This window comes from Plecotus auritus (genome assembly GCF_963455305.1).
Source record: "Plecotus auritus genome assembly, chromosome: 8".
Lineage (NCBI taxonomy): Eukaryota > Metazoa > Chordata > Mammalia > Chiroptera > Vespertilionidae > Plecotus > Plecotus auritus.
This window is the reverse complement of record NC_137782.1, coordinates 64,179,783-64,207,152: the sequence shown is the minus strand read 5'-3', so window position 1 is coordinate 64,207,152 and position 27,370 is coordinate 64,179,783. Positions and strand designations below refer to the sequence as shown.

General features: G+C 51.7%; 1 protein-coding gene across 1 annotated transcript; it reads left to right on the top strand.

Moving 5' to 3' along the window:
• XKR7 (XK related 7) lies at positions 1 to 27,370 on the top strand (the record flags this gene model as incomplete). Its single annotated transcript, XM_080683813.1, has 3 exons — positions 1 to 581; positions 24,474 to 24,676; positions 25,975 to 27,370. The coding sequence occupies 3 exons, from the start codon at positions 1 to 3 to the stop codon at positions 26,928 to 26,930; spliced, it is 1,740 nt and encodes a 579-aa protein (XP_080539939.1). The 3' UTR covers positions 26,931 to 27,370.

Below are 27,370 nucleotides of genomic sequence, written 5' to 3'. Positions count from 1 at the left end.
ATGGCCGCGAAGTCTGATGGAGCGGCGGCCGCGGCCAGCCCGGCGCCGGAGGGGGCGGCTGGGGGAGCCCGGGGCAGCGCGGGCGCGCGCGGGGAGGCGGCGGCCGCCGGGGGCCCCGAGGTTGCCGGGCCGGGGGGCTCGGGGCCGCGCTACGGGCTGCGGGATTGCTGCTGGGTGCTGTGCGCGCTGCTCGTGTTCTTCTCCGACGGCGCCACGGACCTGTGGCTGGCGGCCTCTTACTACCTGCAGGGTCAGCGGACCTACTTCGGCCTCACGTTGCTGTTTGTACTCCTGCCCTCGCTTGTGGTGCAGCTGCTCAGCTTCCGCTGGTTCGTCTACGACTACACGGAGCCCGCGGGGACCCTGGGACCCGCCGTCAGCACCAAGGACAGCGGCGCCGGCGGGCTCTCCGTCAGCACTAAGGACAGCGCCACCGCCTTCCTGGCCAAAGAAGGCGGCTCCGAGCTGGGACCCCAGCCCGCGCCCTCCTCGGCCAGCGCCCACCGCCGCCGCTGCTGTCGCCTCTGCGTCTGGCTGCTGCAGACCCTCGTCCACCTCCTGCAGCTCGGCCAGGTCTGGAGGTAGGAGAAGCGCAGGTGGAGGGAGCTGATTCCGAGGAGTCTGGGTAGCGAGGGACTGCCTCCCACCCCAGCTTTCCTCTGACCTCTCTAGGTCCCCTCGTGTCCTGACCTCCACCCCACCTCACCCTAATGTAGCTCTGATTTTTTTTTCTCTGCCAGCTCCTCCCTGCCCTCTGCCCTCAAACTCTGACCAACCCCAGAGCCATCCTCTTATCTGGCCATTGAGGGAGGAGGAGATGGAGCAAGAAGAGAGAGGAAGGGCCCTGGGCTAATGAACACGAGTGTGAAGCTTGGAACAGAGCCCCAGGGCTCCCTCCAGCCCTGACCCCACTCCTTTCTGCCTGAGTGCTGAGCCTGGGTTTAGGAAAGATCTCAGAAGCCCTCCCTTGCTCTCAAAGATTCTCAGTTCAGAATTGAAGTCCGTTCTCAATCTCCAAGGAGAAACATGGAATTTGAGGTAGCTAAATGAATATCCCGCTCAAACTTTTTAGACTTTTGGGAAAGGGTATGCCAGACCCAGCTGAGGAGCCGTCTGGCTCCTGTTTCTTAGGACTTCTCCAGTGTCCACCTCCTGCCCACACCTCAACAGGCCCAAGGGGATTTTGGATCTTGAATCTGAGATTAGATGGCCACTAGCTGTCCTGTAATCGCAGGGCAGTAAGACAAAACTGTGGCTTTGCACAAGCAGCCTGCTTCCAGGCTTACTCTGCCAGGACTAAGAGTGGCTGCTGAGATGAGATGAGTTAATTGGAGACTTGGAGACGGGGGAATTCTGTACGGAGGGTTCTCCTTGAATCAGGATTGCTCCGGTAGCTTAGGCTGTACTGTGCACTGAAAGAATTGAACTTGCTACTTATGTCATCTTAGACAAAACCCCTCTTCCTTCCAAGATTCAGTTTCCTCACCTGTGAAATATGGGAGAATTCCCTCCTCCTCATCTCATTAATCTACCATCATAGTTTACTTACCTAGTGGGTTGGTCATGTGAGAGATGGTCTGTGGAAAGGCCCTGCAAACTTCAATATGTTTAAGTAATATAATAGATTTATTAGGATTATCACAATTGTGGGGAAAGCATGGAAAAAGTTAGTCACAGTAGCGATGTAGAGGGTGATTATTGCTCTTCTTATATTTATTCTGTCTGCTACTTGTTAACACATTCTGCCTAACTCAAGATTTAGTTCTTTGCTGAGGGTTGGAAACAGGACACCCACGGCTTGTTCCAGCTGCTCACTTGCTGTGTCACCCGTGTTGCATTGCCAAATCTCTCTCTGCCTTGGTTTCCCTCTCTATGCCTTGTCTGGATTGATGTGTATATTCCATTTAGCTGTCTTGGGAGAGAAGGAGGGTGAAGTTATATCCACACAAGTTGGTGTTGTTATTATTATTAGCTTGACACATAAAAATATTCATGTCTACATCCAGGAACTAATCTGCATTTATCATTCTGTGCCTGAGTGGACAGATGGTGAAAGATATTTTTAGATTCTGAAATGGTAACTTCCTATTCTTGGTGGCCAAATCCTCATCGCCCTTTCCTTCAGCCTAAAGTGGGCCAGCTGCCCCTCAACTCACTGACTACCTCGAACCCTCCTTCTCCCCTTGTTCAGAATCTACATGCAAGAAACTGATACTTCCGTCTTGAACAAACTGCATATCTCTCAAATAGGGCAAAAAATGATCACGGAGTGTGGATGGGGGCCTTAGGGGCGTGGCTGGAGAAAGCTGAGGGTCCATTGAGCTCCATGGTTTCTTCGGTAAAAGGACTAGCTATTTCCACTCTCCCCCATTTGTGAAGGGGCTGGGGTTGCAAACTAATGGCCATTGGAAGTGTTTTGTTTGGCTTGAATAATATTTCAAAACTCTAGAAGTCCTAGCTTCTCTTAAAAAAATAAAAATAAAAAGGAATCTAGCAGTGTCTGGCTTTTAACAATTTAGACAGAATATATGTGCTCCACTATGTCCAGCTCCATTCTCTTTTGTCACATTTGGACCATTTCACATAAGCTTTAGGGGCACAAGAGCCTCATTTACAGTTCTATAACAATTATTTTACTAAGCACTCACTTTGTGCCAAGCTTAGTTTGCCTTTTTACGTGTTTCATTTCCTATATCCCTCCTAAGAAAACTTTGATGTGGTTGTATTATCATTCCTACTTAACAGATGAGGGGATAGAGGCTCAAAAAGGGTACACCCTTGCCCAAGGTCACACAGCTAGGGAGTAGGAGAGCTGGGATTCAAGACTCTGCCTTCAAAGCCCAAGTTCAATTTATTCACCTTGCAGTTCTGCCGCTAATGTGTCCCCCAAGCTCAAAGAATTATGAGTCTGAGATCCCAAGATTCTAGGATGATAGAAAGTCATGGCTTCTGCTGCACCGAGATAAGAATGTGAAAGAAGGGGGAGGTAAGGATGTGGGTAAGGATGGGAGACAGTGTATATTGTGGGGAAAGTGCTGGGTAGGGGCAGTGGATCAGAATACCTATGTCTTCACCCAGGTTTGTAACTAGCTTGCTAGGTGTACTTGGGTGAGGCTCTTCCCACACCTGGGCCTCAGTTTCCCTGTATGTCAAATGAAAATATTAGATTTGATGACTTTAACAGCCTTCCTTTTCTGTAATTCTAACTATGGTCTAGCTAGCAGAGCTAAAACCTCTGGGCACCTGTCCCAAACCTTTGGTTTCTAAAATGGCTGAGGGTCTGGCTAAACGGAGGAAAATCCAGACAAGATATAGAGAAGCCAGCAGGGCTGGTATTCCTAGAAGTTAAGCAATGTTGGCACAGCATGTTTGCTTACCACATGAAATGTTCCCACAGTGAACAGTTTCACTGTTCAGCAGGACTTGGTGCTGATGTTCTGAGTCGTGGGACCTGGAGTACTGAGGAAGGGTTGCGTGTCTGAGCCCTCCAGGATCAAAGCTGACTTCTCTGAGCCTCACTTTTTTTCAGGAGGTGACAGGGTCAGAGGGGTCAGGGTTAGGGCTTTAATTGGCTTGACAGCCCTGAGTGGCTTAACTGCTCAGACGGTTGGGGTGGAGAGTAGGGAGGAATGAAAACACAGGTTGGTGTCCAGCTCATGTCCCACCAAAGGATCTGTGTGCTCTTCTCTTGGGGTTCAATCTGTACACAGCCAATGCTCTGAAACACCCACCCCTCCCCACTCAATGCAGTTATTCACCTCCTGATCTCATATCCCCAATTCTGAATACAATAATTTAAGTCATAAAGATATCTTTCAACTCCTCATGCTTGTACAATACTGGATGAAAAGCTTAAATACTTTGAGAAGCAGGAAACACAGACCTGTGTCTGTATGTGGATGTCAGTCAAGAGGACATTTGGGGGTAAGCAGTGTCCTAGAGAAGGGGAAGCCACCACCTAGCTCCAGCTGAGGGTGCCATGAGAAATTGTGGACTCGGTATTGTCAAGTCGTGATTTACCAAGAGAAGTGGAACATTGGGATTTTTGTGTGAATTCTTCCAATTTTCAATTACTAATTAGTATTTTTTAAACATGTCAATCAGAGTTAACACATTTCTGGGGTTGTCTTCTTTGTGACCTCTGGTCTAGCTCTACACGACTCATAAGGTCCTTTCTTATTCTATTTCCAAACAACCTTGCAAAATGGGTGTTGGTATTATTATTTTAAACACAAAATGGGGCTCTGAGGAGAGAGGTGAGGGGGAGGGATTCATGGACACCACGCACCCACTCTGTCCCAGTCGGCCCCATGTGAGGCCCAGGCACAGGATCTCTTTTTTCCCCTGAAACTGTCCCTCTGTTGGCAAATGACACACATTTACCAGACAAAAAAGTGAGGCTCAAAGAAGTCAAGTAACTTGTGCAAGGTCACCCACTAAGGAAATGGGAGAGAGGTGAGGTGCCAACCCAGTTTTGCTCAACTCCCAAGCCCAAGCTCTGTCCCTGGCACCACCATGCTAATTGCCCACACCAACCTGTGTTTTCATTCCTCCCTACCCTCCACCCCAACCATCTGAGTAGTTAAGCCACTCAGGGCTGTAAAGCCAATTAAAGTCCTAACCCTGTCTCCTCTGACCCTATGGGCAGCAGAGCAGTAAGCCATGACTCCTGCTTTCCCTAATCTTGAATTCACTGGGCTCCAGCTTTGCCCAGATAAGCTTGGTTTGCTAAGCCAATTAGTGGGTGATGATCTGGCACCATATTCCTTCTAGGCTGTCAGGATCTGGGGACCCCAGAATGGGGAGGGAGGGAGGCAGACTGGGCTTTGAAGGCCCTCTGTCTGCTACCCACTCTATGTCTAGGCCTGAGCACTGCTCCCTCTGACTCCTCAAGAGTCCTGCTTGGTGTGAAAATCAGGCCCTGTGTCTCTTCTCTGGGAAGCCATAGTCTTGGAATAATGGTTAAGTACATGGACACTATCCCTAGCTGGTCAAGGGCACATACCTTGTTGCAAGCAGGTCAGGGTGGGGGCGGGGGCAGGAGGTAACCAATTGATGTGTCTTTCACATCTCTCCCCCTCCCTTCCACTCTCTCTAAAAATTAATGGAAAAATATCCTCCAATTGAGGATTAACAAAAAAAGAACATGGACTCTAATTCAAATGTCCTCAGTTCAAATCCTGGTCCTATCACTTCCTATATGTGACCTTGACGAGACATATAATCTCTGTGCCTGAGTTTGATCCCTTGTACCTAGAGACCATAATGGTACACCTCTTGGATTGTTTTGTGGTTTAATGAGATGATGTGTGTCCAGGGTTTAGCAAAGGGCTGGCCCCACTGTTAAGTATTCAGAACCATTGGCAATGCTTAGTGCCATCAGCCTGGGCTTTGTTCCCTGCAGAAGGAGGTTTGTTCATTGAGCAGGTGGCCAGGGAGGGGGCAGGAAGGCAAGAGGGCCTTCAAGGCCCCTGAAGCCATTAGGACATGGCAGCTGTTCATTTGATCTGCAATCATTCATTCAGAAAATATTTATGGAGCACCTGCTGTATACCAGGCACTGTGTTAAATGCTGGAAATAGAGTAGTGAACAAGACAAAGTCCCCGCTCTCATGGACTCAATAGTCGAATGGGGGCAACAACAAACAAAATATAGTATGTACTAGAGGCCTGGTGCACGAAATTCATGCACGGGGGTGGGGGCTGTTTCCCTCAGCCCAGCCTGCACCCTCTCCAATCTGGGACCCCTCGAGGGATGTCCAACTGCCTGTTTAGGCCCGATCCTACCGGACTGCTGGCTCCCAACTGCTCCCCTGCCTGCCTTCCTGATTGCCCCTAACTGCTTCTGCCTGCCAGCCTGATCACCCCCTAACCACTCCCCTGCCAGCCTGATTGATGTCTAACTGTCCTCCCCTGCAGGCCTGGTCACCCCTAACTGCCCTCCCCTGCAGGCCTGGTCCCCCCCAGCTGCCCTTCCCTGCAGGCCCGGTCGCCTCCAACTTCCCTCCTCTGCTGGCCTGGTCACCCCTAACTGCCCTCCCTTGCAGGCTTGATCACCCCCAACTGCCCTCCCTTGCAGGCCTGGTCCCTCCTAACTGCCCTCCCCTGCTGGCCATCTTGTGGTGGCCATCTTGTGTCCACATGGGGGGAGCCATCTTTGACCACATGGGGGCAGCCATCTTGTGTGTTGGAGTGACAGTCAATTTGCATATTACTCTTTTATTAGATAGGATAGAGGCCTGGTGCATAGGTGGGGGCTGGCTGGTTTGCCCTGAAGGGTGTCCCAGATCAGGGTGGGGGTGCCTTTGGGGTGTGGGGCAGCCTGGGTGAGGGGCCTGTGGTGGTTTGCAGGCCCCCCAGCGACCCAAGCAGAGGCCCTGGTATCTGGGATTTATTTCTCTTTTATAATTGAAACTTTGTAGCCTTGAGTGTAGGCCTGGGCTGGCCAGGGCTGCAGAGAAGCTTGGCTTCCTCCATCACCGGGGCAACTCAAGCCTCCTGCTCTCTCCAGCTCTGTGGCTGCCGCCATTTTTGTTGAGATTTATTTATCTTCTATAATTGAAATTTTGTAGCCTTCAGCGGAGGCAAGCCTCCTGCTCACTCCGTGGCCGCAGCCATTTTTGTTGGGATTTATTTTTCTTCTATAACTGAAACTTTGTAGCCTTGAGTGGAGGCCTGGGCTGGCCAGGACAGGCAGAAAGCTTGGCTTCCTCCATTGCTGGGGCAACCCAAGCCTCCTGCTCTCTCCATGGCCACAGCCATCTTGGTTGTGTTAATTTGCATACTCACTCCTGATTGGCTGTTGGGCATGGCTTGTGGGTATAGCAGAGGTATGGTCAATTTGCATATTACTCTTTTATTAGATAGGATTATATGGGGGGGTGCAAAAATAATAACTTTTCTCCCAACTTCTAAGTTCTTCTAGCTGGGCTAATAATCAAATTTAAGAGACAGACTAACAGGAGAAAATGTCCAAAGTTTATTACAGATGTGCATGTGTGGTTATGGGGATGTGCCATAGGATTTGAGACCCAAAGACTCATTGGGCAGTTGAGGTTTAAATGCCACTGTGAACAAAGAAGGGAGGCAGTGGCCTGGAATTTCAAAGGGAAAGCAGGTAATCCACAGGAAGACAGCAGGCGATAAACAAATTCTTGCTGGGCCACCCAGAAACAATGGGACACGGAATCTAGTGAACAGATTTTTTTTTTAAAATATATTTTATTGATTTTTTACAGAGAGGAAGGGAGAGGGATAGAGAGTCAGAAACATCGATGAGAGAGAAACATCGATCAGCTGCCTCCTGCACACCCCCTACTGGGGATGTGCCTGCAACCAAGGTACATGCCCTTGACCGGAATCGAATCTAGGACCCTTCAGTCCGCAGGCCGACGCTCTATCCACTGAGCCAAACCGGTTAGGGCTAGTGAACAGATTTTTGTTTGGAGTATCCCAGTCTGCAGCACTTAATTCTTTTTTTTTTTTATATATATATTTTATTGATTTTTTACAGAGAGGAAGGAAGAGGGATAGATAGTCAGAAACATCGATGAGAGAGAAACATCGACCAGCTGCCTCCTGCACACCCCCCACTGGGGATGTGCCCGCAACCAAGTTACATGCCCTTGACCAGAATCGAACCTGGGACCCTTCAGTCCGCAGGCCGACGCTCTATCCACTGAGCCAAACCGGTTTTGGCAGCACTTAATTCTTATGTGTTAGGTGGATTCCCTTCCTGAGACAAATTCTTCTATCTGAATTTCTGTAGGCAGGCAAGGAGGAGGGTCAAAGTTTCTTTTTGAGCCTTTTGTTTCTTAATAACCAGCTTAAAATTAATATCCAAAAAGGCATGTTTTGGGGTGACAAAACTTTGATCACCTTCACTATGCATAATATAGAGTACTAGAGGCCCAGTGCATGAAAGTTGTGCACTGGTAGGGTCCCTAGCATCTGCCTGCTGCTGGCCGGGTACTCCCTCCCTTCCCCCAGCTGCCTGTTCCCCCCACCCCCACCCCCATTGCTGCCTTTGGGGCCCAATCGCCCCCACCAATCACCCCACCACCGCCCAGTTCCCAGAAGCTGAGGGAGCCAGGCAGCAGCCCTGCCCCCCACCGCCGCCACTAATCGCCCTGCAATCAGAGCGGTGGGGCTATCGGCCCCCACCCGACAACCAGTGGCTCACATCTGCCTTGGCCTGACACCGCCTACTCCACCATTCCACCCCAGTCCCACTCTCCTCGGGGTCCATCGGGGCCTGCAGCATCTCCACTGCTGCCTGCTGCATCGCCAACGCCTGCCATGTTCTGCGCCGCCCTCTAGTGGTCAGCACACATCATAGCAAGCGGTAGAACTCTCAGAAGGACTCTCATTTGAGGGGACAATTTGCATATTAGGCTTTTATTATATAGGACTAGTGGCTCTGTGCAGGAAATTTGTGCACGGGGTAGGGGGTGTCCCTCAGCCCGGCTTGCACCCTCTCCAATCTGGGACATACCTCTTGCAATCCAGGACTGCTGGCTCCTAACCGCTCACCTGCCTGCCTGCCTGATTGCCCCTAACCACTCTGCCTGCCGGCCTGCTTGCCCCCAACTGCCCCCCCCCCGCCAGCCTGATCACCCCCAACTGCCCCCCTGCTGGCCTGCTCGTCCCCAGCTGCTCCCCCTGCTGGCCTGCTTGCCCCCACCTGCCCTCCCCGTTGGCCTGCTCACCCCCAACTGGCCCCCTTGCTAGCCTGCTCACCCCCAACTGCCCCCCCTGCCAGCCTGATCACCCCCAACAGCCCCCCCCCAGCCTGATCATCCACAACTGCTGCCCCATCCTAGCCTGATCACCCACAACTGCCCTCCCCTCTTGGCCCCTAACCGCCTCTACTTCGGCCTGGCCACCATGGCTTTGTCCAGAAGAACATCCGGAAGGTCTCCCGGAAGGCCTCCCAGTCTAATTAGCATATTACCCTTTTATTAGCATAGATAGAGGCCTGGTGCATGGGTGCGGTCGGCTGGTTTGCCCTGAAGGGTGTCCCAGATCAGGGTGGGGGTTCCCTTGGGGGCGAGGTGGCCTGGGCAAGGGGCCCGTGTTAGTTTGCAGGCCAGCCACCCCCCATTGGAGTGGGGGTCCCCACTGGGGATGGTGCTGGCCTGGGCAAGGGGCTGGGGCAGTTTGTAGGCCAGCCATGCACCCATGGGGTGAGAGTCCCTGGTGGGGGGGCGTGGCCAGCCTGGGTGAGGGCTGAGGGCTGTTTTCAGGCTGGCCAAGCCCCCCAGTGGGGACCCTCACCCCATGGGGCGTGGCCAGCCTGGGTAAGGGGCTGAGGACCATTTGCAGGCTGGCCACGCCCCCCAGCGGGGACCTTCACCCCAATGGTGGCATGGCCAGCCTGGGTGAGGGGCTGAGGGCCGTTTGCAGGCCCCTCCCTTGGCAGCTGGCCAGGGTGGGTGGGAAGCTTGGCTTCCTCCACTGCCAAGGGCAACCCAAGCCTCCCGCCCGCTCTGGCTGGCTCCATGGCTGCTGCCATCTTTGTCCCGCTAATTTGCATACTCACTCTTGATTGGCTGGTGGGCGTCGAGAAGTGATGGTCAATTTACATATTTCTCTTTTATTAGTGTAGATAATAGATCAGCCCTGGCTGGGTAGCTCATTTGGTTAGAGCATCATCCTAATAAGCCAAGGTTTCAGGTTCAGTCCCCAGTCAGGGCACATGTAAGAATTAACCAAAGAATGCATAAGTAAGTGGAACAACAAATCTCTCTCTCTTTCCTTCCCTCTCTGTCTAAAATCAATTAAAAATTTTAGTATAATGGATCAGATATCAGCAAGTATTATGGAAAAAGTGAAACAGGTAGGAAGCTACAGAGGCCCGGAAAGAAGGTGTGGTTCTTTGAGATAAGGTGGTCAGGGCAGGCCTCTGGGAGGCGGTAGCATGTGGGCAAAGGGCTGGATGAGGTGAGGGCTCGCTGTGTGATGGTCTTGGGAAGAGTGTTCCAGGCAAAGGGAAAGGGAAGATTGAGAAGACCCGTGTGGCAGAAGCAGAGAGTAGGGGACATTATGGTGGACAGGTTGGCTGGTTAGATCACAAGACCCCAGAGGCCACAGGGAGGACTTGGGCTTTCACTCTGCATGAAGCAGGAGTCCAAGAGGATGTGAGCAGGGGAGGAATAGGGGCTTGACTTATGTTTACAATGTGCACTCTGGCCGCTGGATGGAAAATAGATTGGAGGGAGGCCAGAGTAAGCCCCACGAGGAGGCTTCTCGATGATCCAGGTGAGAGAAGATGGGGCTGGACCAGGGTAGTAGCAATGGGGGTGGATGTCTGTTTCAGGCAGAGTGGACATGATATCTTTCCTTCTCTGGTCAATTTCCCTATTGGAGCCAGATAGTTAATGGTTAAGAACCCCCATTCTGGAACCAGCCACACTTTGTGTCACCACTTTCTGTGATTTTGGGCAAATGGCAAGATGTGTGTGCCTTGATTTTCTCATCTGTGAAACAGACATCCTAATAATACCTATCATGTGGCTTGGGGGGATAATAAATTAAATAATGTTTATATAGTGTTTACAACAGTGCCTCGAATACAGAAAGTGCTCAAATCTCATTATCCGTTACCATTTGTATTATTATTTATAAAATGGGACAAGGGTTGGATTCCATACTGGTTTCCAAATGTATTTCATGGCCCTCTCACCATCATTTCAACCTGAGTGTCTCTGAGTTCCTCTTTTTGTTTTGTCAGTTACCTGTCTAAGATTGTGTTCAGTCCCGCAGCTGAAACATGTTTACAACCCCCTGCACTCGGTGACTTCCCAGATCCTCCCTGCCCTCACTTTACGGGCTTCTTCCTGTCCGGCCTCACCACTCACCTCCTGGGAGACACCTCTAGGACTCCACCCCACCACCCTCCTCTCCTTTCCCTGCCCATCTGCAGCAACAGGCCATTAGAGCTGCTCCTAACAGACACGGTGGCGGCAGTTGGGCCCATCATCCCATCCCCTGTTTGATCTGTAAAGACCACACGGAAGCCTTGGGGGGAGGAGGGAGGGCTGCCAGGAAATGGCTTTGAACCCAGAGCTAGGGCGAAGGTCCCTAGGGAGAGGAAGGAGGATGTGTTGGGATCTACTCTGGTCTCTCCATTCACTGCCCTGCCTTTGTTACAAGGGCCTCATAATTCCTCTCCTGGGAAATTTTATCTGCCTCCGGTTTCCCCTTAATCCACCCCATCCCATCTCCACTGGTAGCCAGAATGATAGCTCTAAAGCTCGGTCTGACCTTGCCACTCTGAAGCCAGAGGACTGGCACAGGCTCCCCTCTGCCCCTCAAGCTAGTCCAAATGCTTTAGCCTGGCATCAGGCCCTTTGCCTCCTGCTCTTGAGTCTCCTTACTGCTCTAGCCCCCTCCCCCTGCAATAAGCCACACACTCTTTCCCTCATCACATCTCTGCGTGCTCGGACTGCAGTCTTCCTCCAGCAACACCCTTTCCCCTTCTCCTCCCAGTGAAATTCCGCACATCCTTCAAGGCCAAGCTCAAAGCCACCTCTTCTGAGAAGCTTTCCCTGAACAAACCCACTTGGGCCACCCTCTGCCCCTCAAACCCCACCTCCCACTCCCTTAATCAGGACAAAGTTGTTGTTTTTACCTAAAATGGAAATTGCTTAGTTGTTTTGTTTGTTTATAAAAGAGCTGTGCACTTTTTGTTGAAACCTCAGGCAGCACAGAAAAGAGCTAAGGAAGACTCCCCTCCGCTCATTATCTCTGGGGATGGAGAGGTGAGGTTAGGGGAGATTTCCACTTGCTAATTAGATCTTGTATAGCTTGAAGATTTTACTCTGGTTTTTAATTAACCAAGAAATACATGCATACATTCACCTGTTATTAAAAAGTCAGATATTACTGAAAATTCTAGCTACCATTTATAGAGACTTAGGTGAGATCATTATTCTTCACAATAATCCTGTCGTGTAGGGTAGTGTGTTGAGGAAGGATAAGGACTGTGGAGCCCAAACTCTGGCTCTGCTACTTATGAACTGTGTGACCGTGAACAAGTCACTTAACCTCTCTAGGCCTCAGTTACCTCATCTGTGAAATGGGATAATAACATCCCTATACAAATGGCTATTGTGAAGGTTTATTGAATGAATATATGGAACATGCATTGCACATCTGTAATATGGGCCAATACTGCTAGCTAACACTAGTTGAGTCAGTGGAAACTGAGATACAGAGAGGTTAACAGCCTCCTAGTTAGTAAATAGCGAAGTTTAGGTTTGAACGGATACAGTCCAGCTCCCAAGGCCACATGTATAACCACCAAGAGATACTGCCTTCTACTAGTTAAGTGTATTAATCATGCATGGATTGCTCTGGGAAGAGGGAAAAAATCAGAAAAATAGTTCTAAAATTTGATTTCAATATGAAGTACCCACTGTTAACATTCTGGCTTCTTTCTCTCAGACTTCCCCCCAGGCACAATTACTCATTCCTCTTCAGCCTCACAGTTCTGTTCATATTCTGTTGTGATCATCTGCCCACCTGCCTTGTTTTCCTACCAGATTACAAGCCCCTGGGGGGTTGAGGCCTTGTCCTTTCTTCTCTCATGGTGACTGGCCCAGAGCGGACCCTCTGTTGCTGTTGGTGGCAAGATCCATAGCAGGTTCTTAGAACTTGAAGCCTGTTGAAGCAGGCTTTGCATCTGTGCTGATGTAGGGGGTGCTAAGGCAGTGTGGGAGCCCTTTACCTTTGTGGACATGGCACTGCGGTCTGCTAGGCCTACATCTGCAGCCTTCCAAATGATCATGGACAAATGCAGGTCAAGGGCAACGCATTTGTACTTATATACAATGTAATGGGAACAATCCTGGCCTGAGTTTCCAGGAGAATGCAGGTGTGGCTCACTTAAGAGATGGAGGAAATAAAATTGCTTGTATGCAGTAGGTGCTCAATAAATGTTCATGTGAACTGAATGGAATCTTTAAAATCAAAATCTTGAGCAAGACACACTTCATTGCCTGGAGTTCAGTTACCCCATCTGTAAAGTCCAGCTGGGAGCTTGAGAATCCTGCAGGAGCTTTCCCAGGACTCAGACAAGAGAGCCGAGTAGCTGAGGGCTGGGGCACTGGTGCAGCCTCTGGCTCCATTACTTCCTAGTTGTGTGACCCTGGGCAAGTCACTTCACCAGCCAGAGCTCTAGCCTCATCTATGAAATAGGGATAATGACAGTATCCACGTCTTAAGGTTCTTGTAAAGATATCGGGAGATACTATAAATACACAGGGCTTGTCTGATACTATATGCTCAGAAAATGTTAACTACTCTTACTGTTATTATTGGCCCAAGTTGCAGCACATCCTACTTGCTTAGGAACAAGGTAGGGGGTGGGAGATGGGAATCGGTGATCCTAATGCTCATTAACTCTCCTCCACTGACCCCCCCGCTCAAGGAAGGAGACTTTTTCTGAGCTCCAGAGATGGTGTGAGGACAGATAACAACCCAAGGTTAAAGGGAGGCAGCATCTGTTTGAATAGAAGCAAGAACACCCTGACAATCAAGCTGCCCAGAAACAGCGGGCTGTTCCCAAGGGCGGGACCTCCACATCACAGATGTGGGCAGACAGACGCGGCTGACTTTGGCAGGGAAGCTGTAGCAGGTCTCCCAGGTGGGACTGGAGGATAAACTAAATGATCTCTAAAGCCCCTTACAGAGGAGACTCTGTGGGTCTAACTTGGGGGCTTTATGATGCTTGAAGGCCAGGCCACACATTGCACATCAGTAGCCACTGGGAAAATCCAGCCTGCGGATGTGTTTGTCCCACACAGGACCTTTCCCCGCTACCGAAACTGTTGAAATGATTAATGGAACTATTTATTATGGAAAAAATTTTAAATATATAGAAGTAGAGAGGACCTTTTATTTTCCATGTTATGTTGAAGTACATCTCAGACATCATATCGTTGCATCCATAAATATTTCAGTACATCTCTAAAGAGACAGACTTTTGAAAAATATAACTAATATTGTTATCACACCTAAAAAAGGAATAATTATTTCTTACAAATTCATATGGTATTTTTAAAATTAGTTGCCAACATTTCTAAATTGGGATGGTGTTTTTGCATAAATATCCTAATTTCCAGCTATTCTTGGAAAATTAAAATTCTAGCCACACTGGGCTCATATTCTCCCAGAGCAGTAATCAGCTGGAGCTGAGGGGCAGCTGCCTTTTTATACAGGGCACCCCTCCATCATTCTCCAGTCCCTCATAATGATATCAGCATGGCCCCTTTATAATCTAGGATCTCACACCCAGACCAGGGACAGATAGAAGTGGCGCTTTCTCCCTGCCCTGGGAGTGGCGCTTTCTCCCAGCCCAAAGCCACCAGGAGAGTGGAATAGAATTCCCTCTCCCCCAGCTAGCCCATGACATCCCAGCTCTACACCAGATGGCAGGAAAAGAAAGAAAGGGGGGTGGGGGGGCGCGGGCGGGGAACAAAGAGTCTTGATCTGGAGTATGGGGTCCTGGGTTTTAGTCTCTGCTCCGTACCCATTTCACAGATAGGGAAAGTGAGGCCGGAGAAGGGCGGAGATCTGGCTGCAGTAACACAGTGAAAGACATAAGAGGTGAGAACCTGGTCCCAAAGTCTTTGCTGGAAAGGAACAGCCTGCTTAGCTGTTCAGCAAAAAGAGGACACTGGCTGGTTGCTGCTGGCAGTGGTGGGATAGGAAAGGGGGTCTCAGCTTTTCAGCCGAGGCTAAAATTAGTGGCAGGGAAATATTTGGCTTCATCCCAGCAAAAAAAGAGGTGCTATGGAGGGGGCTGCTAAGGAGGAGGAAAACAGCCCAGCTCCCAGCACCACACGAAATGGGATCCGAATGTGTAAAATCACTTTCTCTGCTGGCATTTATGACTCATTTGGCTGCCAACCCCAAGAACGTCCTATTTTGAATCCATGCAGGAGTGCTCAGCATCCAGGGGTGGGCAGATAGGGAGGGGGCCTCAGGGCCACTCCCCACAAGAGCTTCTGGGCCACATTGCAGGTGATGTAGTGTATGCCTGGGGGCCCAGTGTTTCCCACAAGCAGCATGTGAGTCCCCAGGGCCTGGCTCAGCTTGATGTGTGCCCTGAAGCGAAATGGGGGAGTTAGCCAGCCTAATTTAAGTTGCAGCTCTGATATTCTGGCTGTTAACTTTGGGCAAGTCACTTCTCCAAATGCTTGCTAAACGTCTCTGGAGTCCATCGCCTTGCCTTCCATCGCCATTCTCACCTCATCTGGTAACTGGTCTTCCACCTTCCACCTCTGCCTCCCTCCACTCTGTTCCCCACAGCCAAGTACTCCCTCTAAAACACAGAAGTGCTATCTAATCCCGTCTCCCCAGCACTCCTAAGATAAAAACCAAATGCTTCACCACGGTCACCTCATCTCTTGCTTTCTTACTTTCTTCTCTGAGCAACAGCCATTTGACCACTTATTGCTTCTTGCCAACTCAGGACCTTTGCCCATGTTGTTCCTCTGCCAGAAACTTCCTTCCCTCCTGCATTCACCTGGTTAACTCCTGTGCCTGCTTCAGATCATGGCTCACTAGCCACCTCCTCCAGAAAGCCTTCCCTGACTGCTACGCCCTTCCCAAGCGGGGCCAGGCCCTTCTCCAGCAGCATTGCTTGCTCAGTGGGGGAGCATGGAACCCTGTTTGCAGCATGTCTGGAACCCATAGAATATGTTTGTCGTTCCATATTTCCATGATGATTTAATTAATGTCCAAGTCCCCCACAGACAGTACCAGATAGTCTGGGTCTGTCTTTTGTTGTTGTTGTTAATCCTCACCTGAGGATATTTTTCCCATTAAGAGAGAGTGGATGGAAAGGAGGGAGAGAGACAGACAGACACATAGACAGATATCGATTGGTTGACCCCTGCATGCCCCCAACCCAGCCTGGGAGCAAGCCCACAATCCAGGTACATGCCCTTGACTGGGAATTGAACCCAAGACCCTTTGGTGCGCAGGCTGACACTCTAACCACTGAGCGAGCACACCAGACAGGCTGTCTGGGTCTGTCTTGTTCACCACTGTGTCCCCAGCATTTCAGCACAGTACCAGCACAGTGCGTTGTAGGTACTCAAAAATGCTGGGTAAATAATTGTCAAATGAACCTCCTCTTTCCTGTGACTCAGTTTCCTCATCTGGAAAATGGGGATCATGCCCACAAAACCTCAGGACTGCAGTGAGAATGTTAGCAAAGTACACACAGTAGGTCTTTGATGAGTGGCAGCTATTTTCAGAGGGAAGACAAAGACCTCAAAGAAGACCCTGCCCTGTGAACTTGCCTCAAAGGGACTTTTCTGTCCCTCTCTCTCCTCTGGACAGATTCAGTGAGTACCAGGGAAAGCCAGCCTAGGAGTGGGCCTCTTCTCTACCAGAAACTAGAAGGCCTCCTTTTCCTGCTGGGGCCTCTAAGTCAGAAAACTCCTTAAGGCCTCCCATTGGTCAAGTGCACAGCACTGGGCTGAACATTTTATATATATCACCACTTTGATTTCATAGCTACTTCAGAAGGTGGGCATTGAGCCAAGGGGTTCAGAGAGGGAAGCAACTTGTCCAAGACCACACAGATAGTAAGTGATGGAGCCAGAACCTGAGCCTGGGTCTCCCTGACTCCCGAGCCTGGGTTATTTCCCTCTGCATTTGACTGCCTTTACCTGGGGAGCTTACATAGCATATACACGCTCTTCATTCATTCATTTATTCAGGAAACAAAATATATTGAGCATTAACTATGTGCCTGGCACTAGGGACATAGCAGAAAACAGGAGAGCCATGATCCCCATGGAGAGAAGATAAATATGTAAGCAAGTAAATTAGACCATTTCAGGTTATGGTATGTGTTAAGAAAACAGGATAACATGACGAAGTGGCCAGAGAAGTGAGTAGAGTGCTTTGGAAAGGGATCTGGGAGGGCCCCTCTGAGGAGATGACCCAGCTGAAGTGGAAAGAATGAGAATCTGCCAGAGATTGGTGGAGCCCTATCCAAGCCGAGGACCTGAGGCTGGGATGAGTTTGGGGTGTTCAGGAAGCAGCAAGGCCAGTGTAGCTAGAGGGGTGCATGGTGGGGAGGGCAGAAGGAGAGAGGTCCTAGAGGTGGACAGAGCTAGGTTGCACTGGACCTCAAAGGTCATGGTAAGAATTTTATTCTAGAGTAGTGGGCAGTGGCATGACCTGATCTAAGATTTTACAGCATCCCTCAGGCTGCTGTGTGAAGAAGAAGCTCTAAGAGGGATGGGAGGAAGGACACTTACCAGGGCGGATGGAGACTGCTTGAAGTTGGCTGACTTGGACCAGAGTGGGTGACATCAGGGTGGAGAGAAGTACCTGGGTTCGGGACACAGATGTTGGGCCCTACTGTTATAAGAATGGGATAGGTGGGGAGATGGGCCTGATGAAAGTTCCTTGGGGAAAGCAAGAATCAGATGACCTGGGCCCATTTTATAGAGGAGGACTGAGGCCTACCGAGCAGTTGGACTTTTCCAGAAAGTCCAATGATGAAAAAATATATAATAACAACAATAATAATAATAATAATAAAAGTCCAATGAAGGACTTGAGCCTGGGTCTCCTACTATTGTCACCCCTCCCACGTAATCCCAAGCAGAGCTTTGAGGTCCGGCTCTGTCTACCGTGGGTCCTCCTGGGCAGTGGTACCTCTCTGAGACTGAAGCACCTTCTCTGGGGCAGGGGCCCATGAGAGCCACCTCAAAGATTTGCTGTGAAGAATGGACAATATGGACCTAGCCAGTTTGGCTCAGTGGATAGAGCATCGGCTTGTGGATTGAAGGGTCCCAGGTTTGATTCTGGTCAAAGGCATATGCCTGGGTTGTGGGCTCGATCCCCAGTAGGGGGTGTGCAGGAGGCAGCCAATCAGTGATTCTTTCTCATCACTGATGTTTCTATCTCTCATTTCCTCTCTAAAATCAATAAAAAAATATTTTTAAAAAATAATGGACAATATATATAAAAAGGCTTAGCATAGCCTGCCATGCAGTTGGCGCTCAATAAATATGAGTTATTAACATTATTATTAACCCCTGCACACTGTCCCCCTACAGGCCTACAGAGCCGTAATGGGCCTGGTGTGGGGGGTCCTGCTTCTTCCCATCAGCCCTGCTTTCCCAGCTCCACCCTGCTCCTCTCCAGAGTTCTGCAGGCCTGGCCCACAGTGGAGACCAGGAGCTAGCCAAGGCAGAGAGGGGGGTAGTGTGGGGGTTCCTGGATGGAGCAGGAGCGGGGGCGCCGCTGGAAGCTGCTGTGTTTTTGGCCCAGAGTGTGAGAGGGAGTGGAGAGGGAGAAAACACACTCAGAAACACAGAGACCGACAGATGGAGGAGCTGAGGATGTGAGAGACGTAGACAGACAGAGAGAGACCCAGAGTCGGGGAAAGGAGGGCAGGCAGGGGAGGACAGCCGGAAAACTGGCAATCTCGCTGAGCAATGAGCTGAGCAACACACCAGCAGATGGACCAAGCAGCCAAGAGACTGACAGACAGCAGACCAACAGGCACACCCAATATCCAAGAGGACAGACAGGCTCTCCTGACATCCAAGCGACAGGCAGATGGATGATCCTGGTCTCTAAGAGGGGACAGACCGCCTGACACATGAAGCCAGGTCAGATGACTAACAAATAGACATAGTATCTAAGGTACAGCCTGGGGAACTGACCCAGGGTCCCAGGGTGAGACTGGCTGACAGAAAAATAAATTGACTGACAATAGCAAAGGAACAGATAAATAAATAGGCGGACACTGCATTCAAGGGACAGACACAACAGGCTGATCTGAGCACAGACAGAAGAGACAATGGCCCAGGACCTCAGGGCAGACAAAGGGACAGGTCCAGCTGGGACACAGGTCTGACCGTTTGCATGGGAACTGAGGCCCTGGCCAGAAACCCTGACCTAGTACCAGAGACGTGGGGCAACCCAGGAACAAAGAGCCGGAGAAAGAATGACCCAGACGTGGCGCCCAGAAGCTTCCTGGCTTCTCAGTGTGTGGCTCCCTCTTCCTTTCCCATTAGAGAGGAGCTCCCCAACCCTAGGGGGTGCTGGGAGGTTCCTGAAAAAAATGAGCTCTGTCCATTTCTTGACCCTGCTGCCTGCTCATGGAGGCAATGGGGCCCAGAAGGGACAGCTTTCTGGAGCCTGAGTGGAAGGACTTCACATCCTAACTGCTGGCTTCTCTCCTCTCCAGACTTGGTTTTATTTGCTCCCAACCCACGCCCGCCCCCCGACCCCGCTTCAACAATACCCGCTATCTGTTTTTCCATTTTCCTCCTGGACACAAGGCTGGGAGTTGGCAAATTAGATCTAAAATAGACCTCTGAGCACCTCTGTTTCCTTGCCTGGAAAATGTGGGGGGTGGTAGAAGCAGTCTATTAGGCTCTGGCTCACACTGGCCTCAGGCAGTGTAAGGCTGGAGCTGTCAGGCTGAGGAGCGCCAGGGAAAGCTTCCTGAAGGAGAAAGGACAGGAATAAGTCAGCTGGGTGTCCTGGCTCAGTGTAAGCTCAGGCAAGGAAGCCCCAGGGCCTCCAAGGTCAGGAGAGAGAAGACATGCAAACACTCACATTTATTCATTCAACAAATATCTATTGAGTGCCTACTAGATGTTCTAATGCTGGGGAAATTATGGTGACCAAAACAAAGGAAGTCCCCCACCTAACAGAGCCATGGTGGTAAAACAGAAAATAAATGTGTGAGTTAATAAATAAGGTTGTTTCATAGTGTACGTTAAGAAAATAAGAGAGGGCAATGTGATAGACCAGAGTGATTTGGTGAGAGCAGAGAGGCTGACATGGGAGGGTGACCTCTGAGAATGAGCTGAGAATAGGCCACCACAGGGTGTGTGGAAGGGGTGTTCCAGGTAGAGCAAGTAGCAAGTGCAAAGGCCCTGAGTCAGGAACCCGTTTGGCTGGGTTTTAGCACACCTGGGGGTATCTGGAAGTCTGCGAACAAATGACACAGTGGTGTGAGAGGAGAAGAGAAAAATAGGCAGGGCCAGATGGCTTAAGGCCTGCAAACCAAGCGAGGAGCTTGGATTTTGTTCCAAGTGTGATGGGTGGCCCTGGAAAGGTTTTGAGAAGGGGAATGAGACATAATCTGACAGATTTTCAAAATACCCTGCTGGTTGCCATGTGGCTGTAGGGAGCCCACCGAGAAGGCAAAAGTGACGGTGGTCTGGAGACCAGGGTGGTGGCAGTTGAGAGAATGGATGGAAGGACTGGGGATGCATTTTGGGGGAGAGCAGATACATCCCCCCAAGACTGGGTTCCTTTCCCTGAGATGGAGCATCCTTCTCTGTGGGTGGCATCAGTCCCATTTGTGGTGAAGATTAATCTCTTCCAACTTCCTTTCAAGTAGAATAGGCTTCCTGGGGGAGGTTTTAAGAGCTGCTCGATGAAGGAGGAGCCAGAGGCCTCCACCTAGCTGGCATCCCTCCCCCTTATGTGCACATCCTCCGCGGTTTCCAAATACTCACAACAAGGATGAAAACGAGGCTCAGAGAGGCAGAGACTTCCCGAGGCCACAGAGCATCTAGGGCAACGCTGGGCAGAAAACCCACCAACTCAGCGTATTGCCATCTTGCCGTTCTCATGCTCACCGTGGGAGCTGTGATGTAGGCAAGGAGGGTGAGTGCTGACCCCTTTTTAGAGAAAGTGAAACTGACGTTCAGGGGAATTAGGACGCATGTCCTGGCCAGGACTGTGTTAAGACCTCTGTGGGCCCCACATCTATGAAGCATATTAAAATGCAGCTATATCAAACATCAAGTGCGAATTACATACAACCAGATTAAAGCCAAATTGCAGTTGACTGGCTTATATCATGTTCTGTTTTGCAGACATTTAACTAAACATTTATTAATTTTGATTCTGCAGTTTTTCCCTGTGTTTTAGAGCCAATCTCACCCCGCCCACCCACCCACCCACCCACCCAGGCCTCAAATATTTTCCTAGGCCCATAAAAACCTTGCAGGCCCTTGGCAGTGAGCATGTAGTGGGGCTGGCAGGAACAGCCACAGATCTTGGTTCTGTTGCCAAAGCAGGCAGAGTATTGCTGAACCTAGGCCCTTTCATCCCCTGACTGTGACATGATCTTTCTACACTCCCTGCTGACTCCATGTTTTGGGGTCTCAGAGGCCTTCTTTCTTCCCCTACCCCTTCCCTGATCTGGCCCACTGTGGTCCTGGGCTGAGGGAACCCTTTGTCTGTGGTTAGCTGGGGGTGTGGGGTGTTGGGAGCTGGCAGGAGTGGGCGGGGAGGGGGGCAGGCAGCCTGTCAGGTGGTGATGGATGCTGGCTGAGCTGGGGCCTCCCTCATGCTGACCAGGGCCAGGAAACAGATGGTCTTCCAGCCTGAGAGAAACTTCCAGGGTGTCGCCCTCCCCCAACTCCCCAGGCCCCTTCATGTTGGACCAGCTGGTCTCTCCTTCCTGTTCAAAGCCAGAGCCATGGGAATGGGGAAGGGAACGGGGTCAGGAGGAGATGGGGGCTGAGAAAGGTGGTCTGTGTTCTGGGTCCTCAGAAGCTCTGGGGGCCAACTTGGTCTCTCCCCTAGGACCCCCACACACACCTCTGGCCATCTCCAGCTCTGCTCTCTGCCCCTCCTCTGTGCCCTGCCTTAGCAAGGCCCTGTCATTTCAGGCCTGGACCAAACCCCAGCCTCTCCTGGCTTTCCTCCAAACCTGCCTCCAGAGCAAGCTTTCTAAGCCACTGAGCTCATCACGTCTCCCCTGATTCTGGGATAGAATTCAAATTTAGAATAAAATATGAACTCTTCAGTCCAGAATCTGATGCCCTTCGCAGTTCTGGTTTTCTTATGCCCCTGTCCATAAACACCCTCCTTCCTGACAAACCACTGGCCAGTCCCCTAAAGGCCATATTCTCTCATGCCTCGATGCCTTTGTTCAACTGATTATTCCACCTAGACTGCCCTTCCATTGCCCTCGCCGGTTTGGCTCAGTGGATAGAGCGTCAGCCTGCAGACTGAAGGGTCCTGGGGACATATGCCCTGGGTTGCCAGCTCCATCCCCAGTAGGGGGCATGCAGGAGGCAGCCTATCAATAATTCTCTCATCATTGATGTTTCTTTCTCTCCCTCTCCCTCTCCCTTCCTCTCTGAAATCAATAAAAATATATTTTAAAAAACAGAATGCCCTTCCACCGCTGTGTGCCTTAAAACACCTGCCCATGCTTTAAAACTGAGGTCAACTGTTTCTTCCTCCAGGAAGTCTTCCCTTGACCCCCTTTAACCCCCCAGCCAAAGTTACCCATCTCTTCTCTGGGTTCCACAGCATCTTAGAGCATCTATTTCAGCTCTTACCCTGTCTCTCCCATGGGAGTGAGAGACACTTAAAGGCACAGGACATGGCACATAGCAAGTGGTCATATTACACTTGCTATGTGAATGAGTGATTCTGGCTGCAGGGATCCTTATGTGAGGGGGTAGGTAGAGGCCAGAGAACGAAAGATACAGGGAGACAAGTGTCTGCTCATCAAAGAAACACAATCCGTCTGGAGCTGCTCAGAAGCAGAAGGCCCGCCTCAGGAAATAGGGACTCCCTACCACGGAAGTGTATGAGCAGAGAGTGTAAAGCACGGGGCCAAGAACTGCTAAAGGAATTTCAGCATTGGGTGAGAGAGTTAGACTGAAGGATCGGGGATGGGAAGGAGAGCCCTAATTGGGATGTTTCCAGCCACATTTTCAGGGGAGAGTTTGGATCCGAGAACATTAGCTCTGCAAGGATGTCCAGAGTCATCAAACCCTATTGGAGAAACTGAGGCCCAGAGAGGGCCCACCATTGCTAAGACCAGGATACCCATTGGGGAAGCTCTGGGTCTATCAGTGGGTCCCAAATTTCAGGGAGCACTGTGGTTCCTCCCGTGGGTTAGCTATACTCAGTTGAATGCTATTGGCCTCTAAACAACACTCTGAAAATGCCAGCACTCTGTTTCTGGGAAATCCCTGGTCCCCAATTTCTGATGGAGGCAATAGGGTCAATGACTATGCTGAGTTTTTCCCCCTGGTTTCTGGGGAGATCACTTCTAAAGGAGTCCTCTCTGGTTTCAGCAAAGGGCATGGATCAGAGAATTTGGAGGTTGGGGGGGCCAGTGTCTATGGTTTCTTCAGCCAGGGGTGGAGCTGCTGGGCAAGGCACCTGGACGGAGAGGAGAACAGATCCAGAGATCTGTGTGGACAGGCCCCTTGTCACCCAGTGGGCACTGCAGTTCATAGTTGCAAATGATCTCATCCACTTAACCCTCACAGGCAGGGCTCCGAGAGGGCCTTCTTGCTCAAGATGACACAACAAAGTGAGGAACTGATCTCAGGACTTTGGGATTCCCTCCATGCCTCCTACTGGGTTACTAGAGTTCCATTCAGTTAAACAGACTTTCAGTCAGTCACACATTCATTCATTTATGCATTCAGGCAACACACAGATTGAGCATCTCCGTGCTAAGAATTGGAGATACAGCAGTTAGCAAGCCGACCTAATGATTCTCACAGAGATCACAGTGTGGGGGCGGTGGATGCATAAGCAGACAGTTAAACCCACTGTGAAAAGTGCTAGGTTGAAGGAAAGCCTGGGAGAGGCCCCTACTCCAAGTGGAGAGTGATCAGTGGAGGATTCCTGAAAGAAATCATGTTTATAAGCTGAGCCTTGGGGGAAAAGCAAGAGTTATCCCGGTTGGGGGCTGGAGTGGGGGTGTTACCAGGCAGAGGAAACAGCAGTTGCAAAAGCCCAGTGTGAGGAGGAGGACCGTGAGCTGGAATCTGTGGCCTGTGCAGAGTAGCTGGAGGCATGAAGTTTGTTGGGAGAAGTGACGTGAGAAGAAGCAGCAAAGTCTCAAATGCCAGAGGATCTCTAAGCAGCCTCCCCGCGCCCTGTGGGGAGAACTGGGCACTCAGAGGTGGGCTTGGGAACACGCCAGAAAGCTGCTGGTGGCCACAGAACTGGGGGGTGGCACCAGGAGCTGCTCCTGAGTAGGCAAACTTTTAATGGCTTACAGGGAGAGGCCCAGTTGCTTAATGGTTAGAAGGTGAGCCCTGAGGCCAGGCTGCCTGGGTGTGAATGCTGGTTCCACTGCTTCCTAGCTGTGTGACCTTGGACCAATGACGTATCTTTCTGGGTCTCAGTTTTCTCATTTATAAAATGGGGATAATAACAGGGCTGTTGTAAGCTCAGGGCACTGTAGGGATTCAGGAACCCGGTGAAGAAAGCGGGCCCCAATGTGCCAGAGCAGTAATGATGATGAGAATGCTGTACTAAGTCTTTACTTTGTGTCACTGCTTTAAGCTGAAGAGCCCCTCAGGAGCTCCCCAACCACAGCCCCAGGAGGGGGTCCTTTCAAAATGCCCGTTTTACATTTGTGGTGATAGGCTCAGTGTGGCAAGGGTCGGGCTCGGAGTGGGCGCCTCAGCACCGCGTCCCTCCGGCAGGTACCTGCGCACCATGTACCTGGGGCTGCAGAGCCGCTGGCGCGGGGAGCGGCTCCGGCGCCACTTCTACTGGCGGATGCTGTTCGAGAGCGCAGACGTGAGCATGCTGCGCCTGCTGGAGACCTTCCTGCGCAGCGCGCCGCAGCTCGTGCTGCAGCTCAGCCTCCTGGTGCACCGCGGCGGCCGCCCGGACCTGCTGCCCGGTGAGCCCCGCCCCCTCGGCCCTCCCGCTCCGGCCTCTGGGGATGCCCTGCGTCCCTGCCCCACCCCCAACCCGGGCTCACGCCTCTTCAGTATTCAGTATTCTGACTGCCCCACGTGTCAGCTATTCTTCTACAGGCCCCCTCCCCACTCACTGTCAAGGTTTTGCAGGCCTAGCCCCTTCTACTCTCACCCTGCTCCAGGCCTGTGAAGACCTCCATGTCCCCTCCAATAGCCCACTTACCCTGGGCGTTAGAGGCCTGGCCCCTCACCTCTTAGCCTCCTCTCAAGCCCTCTGGGTGGTCCCCCATTCGGCCCCTCCTCCCTTCCCCATTGTCAGGGCAGACCAGACCCATTGCTGCCAAGTCCAAAGAGGCCCTTGACCCCCTCACCACACCTCAGGCCCTTCCTGCCCCCTTCATTCTCCAAACTGTCCTGATCCCAGCATGCACCTCCCGGGGAGCCCCTGACTCGCAGACCTGCCCAATCACCCGTTTCCGAGAGCCTCTCCATCCACCCTCTCACTGCTCTTCAGCCCCCTGGGAACCCGTCCCAGGCCTAGCTCTGGTCCTATGCACCCAACTCCTCCTTGCCCCTTCCCTAACTCCAACAGACCAGAACCCCTTCCATGTCAGAAAAAAGCCACATCCCCTCTCCCTGGAGCTCCCCATGTTCCTCCCATCAGGACTCTGCCCAGCCCACCCTTAATGTCCTGAAAGACTATCACTGCCTCTCAGGCCCCCTGGACATTCCCTGCTGGGGATACTGGGCCCCCAGCCAAACTCTTGCCACGGTAGATTTTCTTTCCATCCCCTCAGCTGTGCTCAGCTTGGATATCCCTCTTCACACCCTAGTCTCAGCCTGGTAACCTATAGCTTCTAATAGTCCTCTCCTGGCCTCTCCATGCCCTAATTGTGACACCCCCTCCCAACTCTGTACCTCCTTTTCCATTCCCAGAGCCCTAGACTCTAATTTCCCACCTTCCCACCAAGCCCTCGAACCCTAACAGTCTGATACTAGAGACCTAGACCTAACCCTGACGGAGACCCAAATCACCCACCTTCCCTCTCCCTTTATGCTCCCACCCTGAAGAAGTACCCAACTCTAACCATGCCCCCCACCACCATCACTCTTGAAGACCACCCACTAAGACTCACCTCCCACACCCTGCCTGATTTATAGACCCTTCCCTCACACCTCCTCAGAACCCAGCTCCTGACCCGGAACCCTCCCCTCTACCCAACCCCAACCCAGACCCACCCCTAACCCAGCCCACCCCACCCCCACCCTGTCTCCACAGCCCTCTCCACCTCTGCCTCACTCGTGTCCCTGGCCTGGACTCTGGCCTCCTACCAGAAGGTGCTGCGGGACTCACGAGATGACAAGCGGCCACTGTCCTACAAAGGTGCCGTGGCCCAGGTGCTCTGGCACCTGTTCACCATCGCAGCCCGCAGCCTGGCCTTTGCGCTCTTTGCCAGCATCTATAAGCTCTACTTCGGCATCTTCATCGTGGCCCACTGGTGCATCATGACCTTCTGGGTCATCCAAGGCGAGACGGACTTCTGCATGTCCAAGTGGGAAGAGATCATCTACAACATGGTAGTGGGCATCATCTACATCTTCTGCTGGTTCAACGTCAAGGAGGGCCGCAGTCGCCGCCGCATGACCCTCTACTACTGCATCGTCCTGTTGGAGAACGCAGCACTCACTGGCTTCTGGTACTCAAGCCGCAACTTCTCCACTGACTTGCACTCGCTCATCCTGGTCTGTGTGGTGGCCTCCAGCTTTGCGCTGGGCATATTCTTCATGTGTGTCTACTACTGCCTCCTGCACCCCAATGGGCCCATGCTGGGTCCCCAGGCGCCTGGCTGCATCTGCCCGGAGGCCCCAGAGCCCTGTGGCCCACCAGCCGATGCCGTCACAAGTCCCCCAAGGTCCCTGCCGAGGACTACAGGCGCTGAGCGAGATGGGGTATCCGTGGGGGGTGAGCGTGCAGGGACCCCCACACCACCTGTCTTCCAGGTGCGGCCTGGCTTGCCTCCCACACCAGTGGCCCGCACCTTGCGGACAGAGGGGCCTGTCATTCGGATTGACCTGCCTCGTAAGAAGTACCCCGCGTGGGATGCTCATTTTATTGACCGCCGGCTCCGGAAGACCATTCTGGCGCTAGAGTACTCCTCACCCGTCACGCCCCGGTTGCAGTACCGGAGCGTGGGGACCGCCCAGGAGCTGCTGGAATATGAGACCACAGTGTAGGCCACAGTTTCTCCCCCCAAAAAGGGATGGGCTTGGCTGACCTCACATCGACCACAGTGTTGAGCCTGGAATTTCAGGGCCACCAGGCTAAGGGGAAGTGGATCTGTTGGTCCAAGGGTAGAGTGGCTCGACCATTGGGTTCTTTCAGGGGAGGGGGCAGCCTTGTGGAGGCACCAGCCCTAGACCCTGTTTTCAGCCCTGTGGCCCATTTTCTAACACGCCCTTCGAACCAGGGCCCAGGGGAGTAACTGGTGCTACACTCCTCATGAGCTGCCCCGCTTTCATGAAGGCCTCCATACCACCTCTGGTGCTGGGGGCTCCACACCCTCTCCCCTGCCTGGAGTTGCCCACGTGTCACCCCTGGTGGACTTGTCAGAGAAAGGGCACTGTCTGAGGTCCATGACTGAGGCCCTGTGCTCCTGAGGGGGTGCTGGGGATGA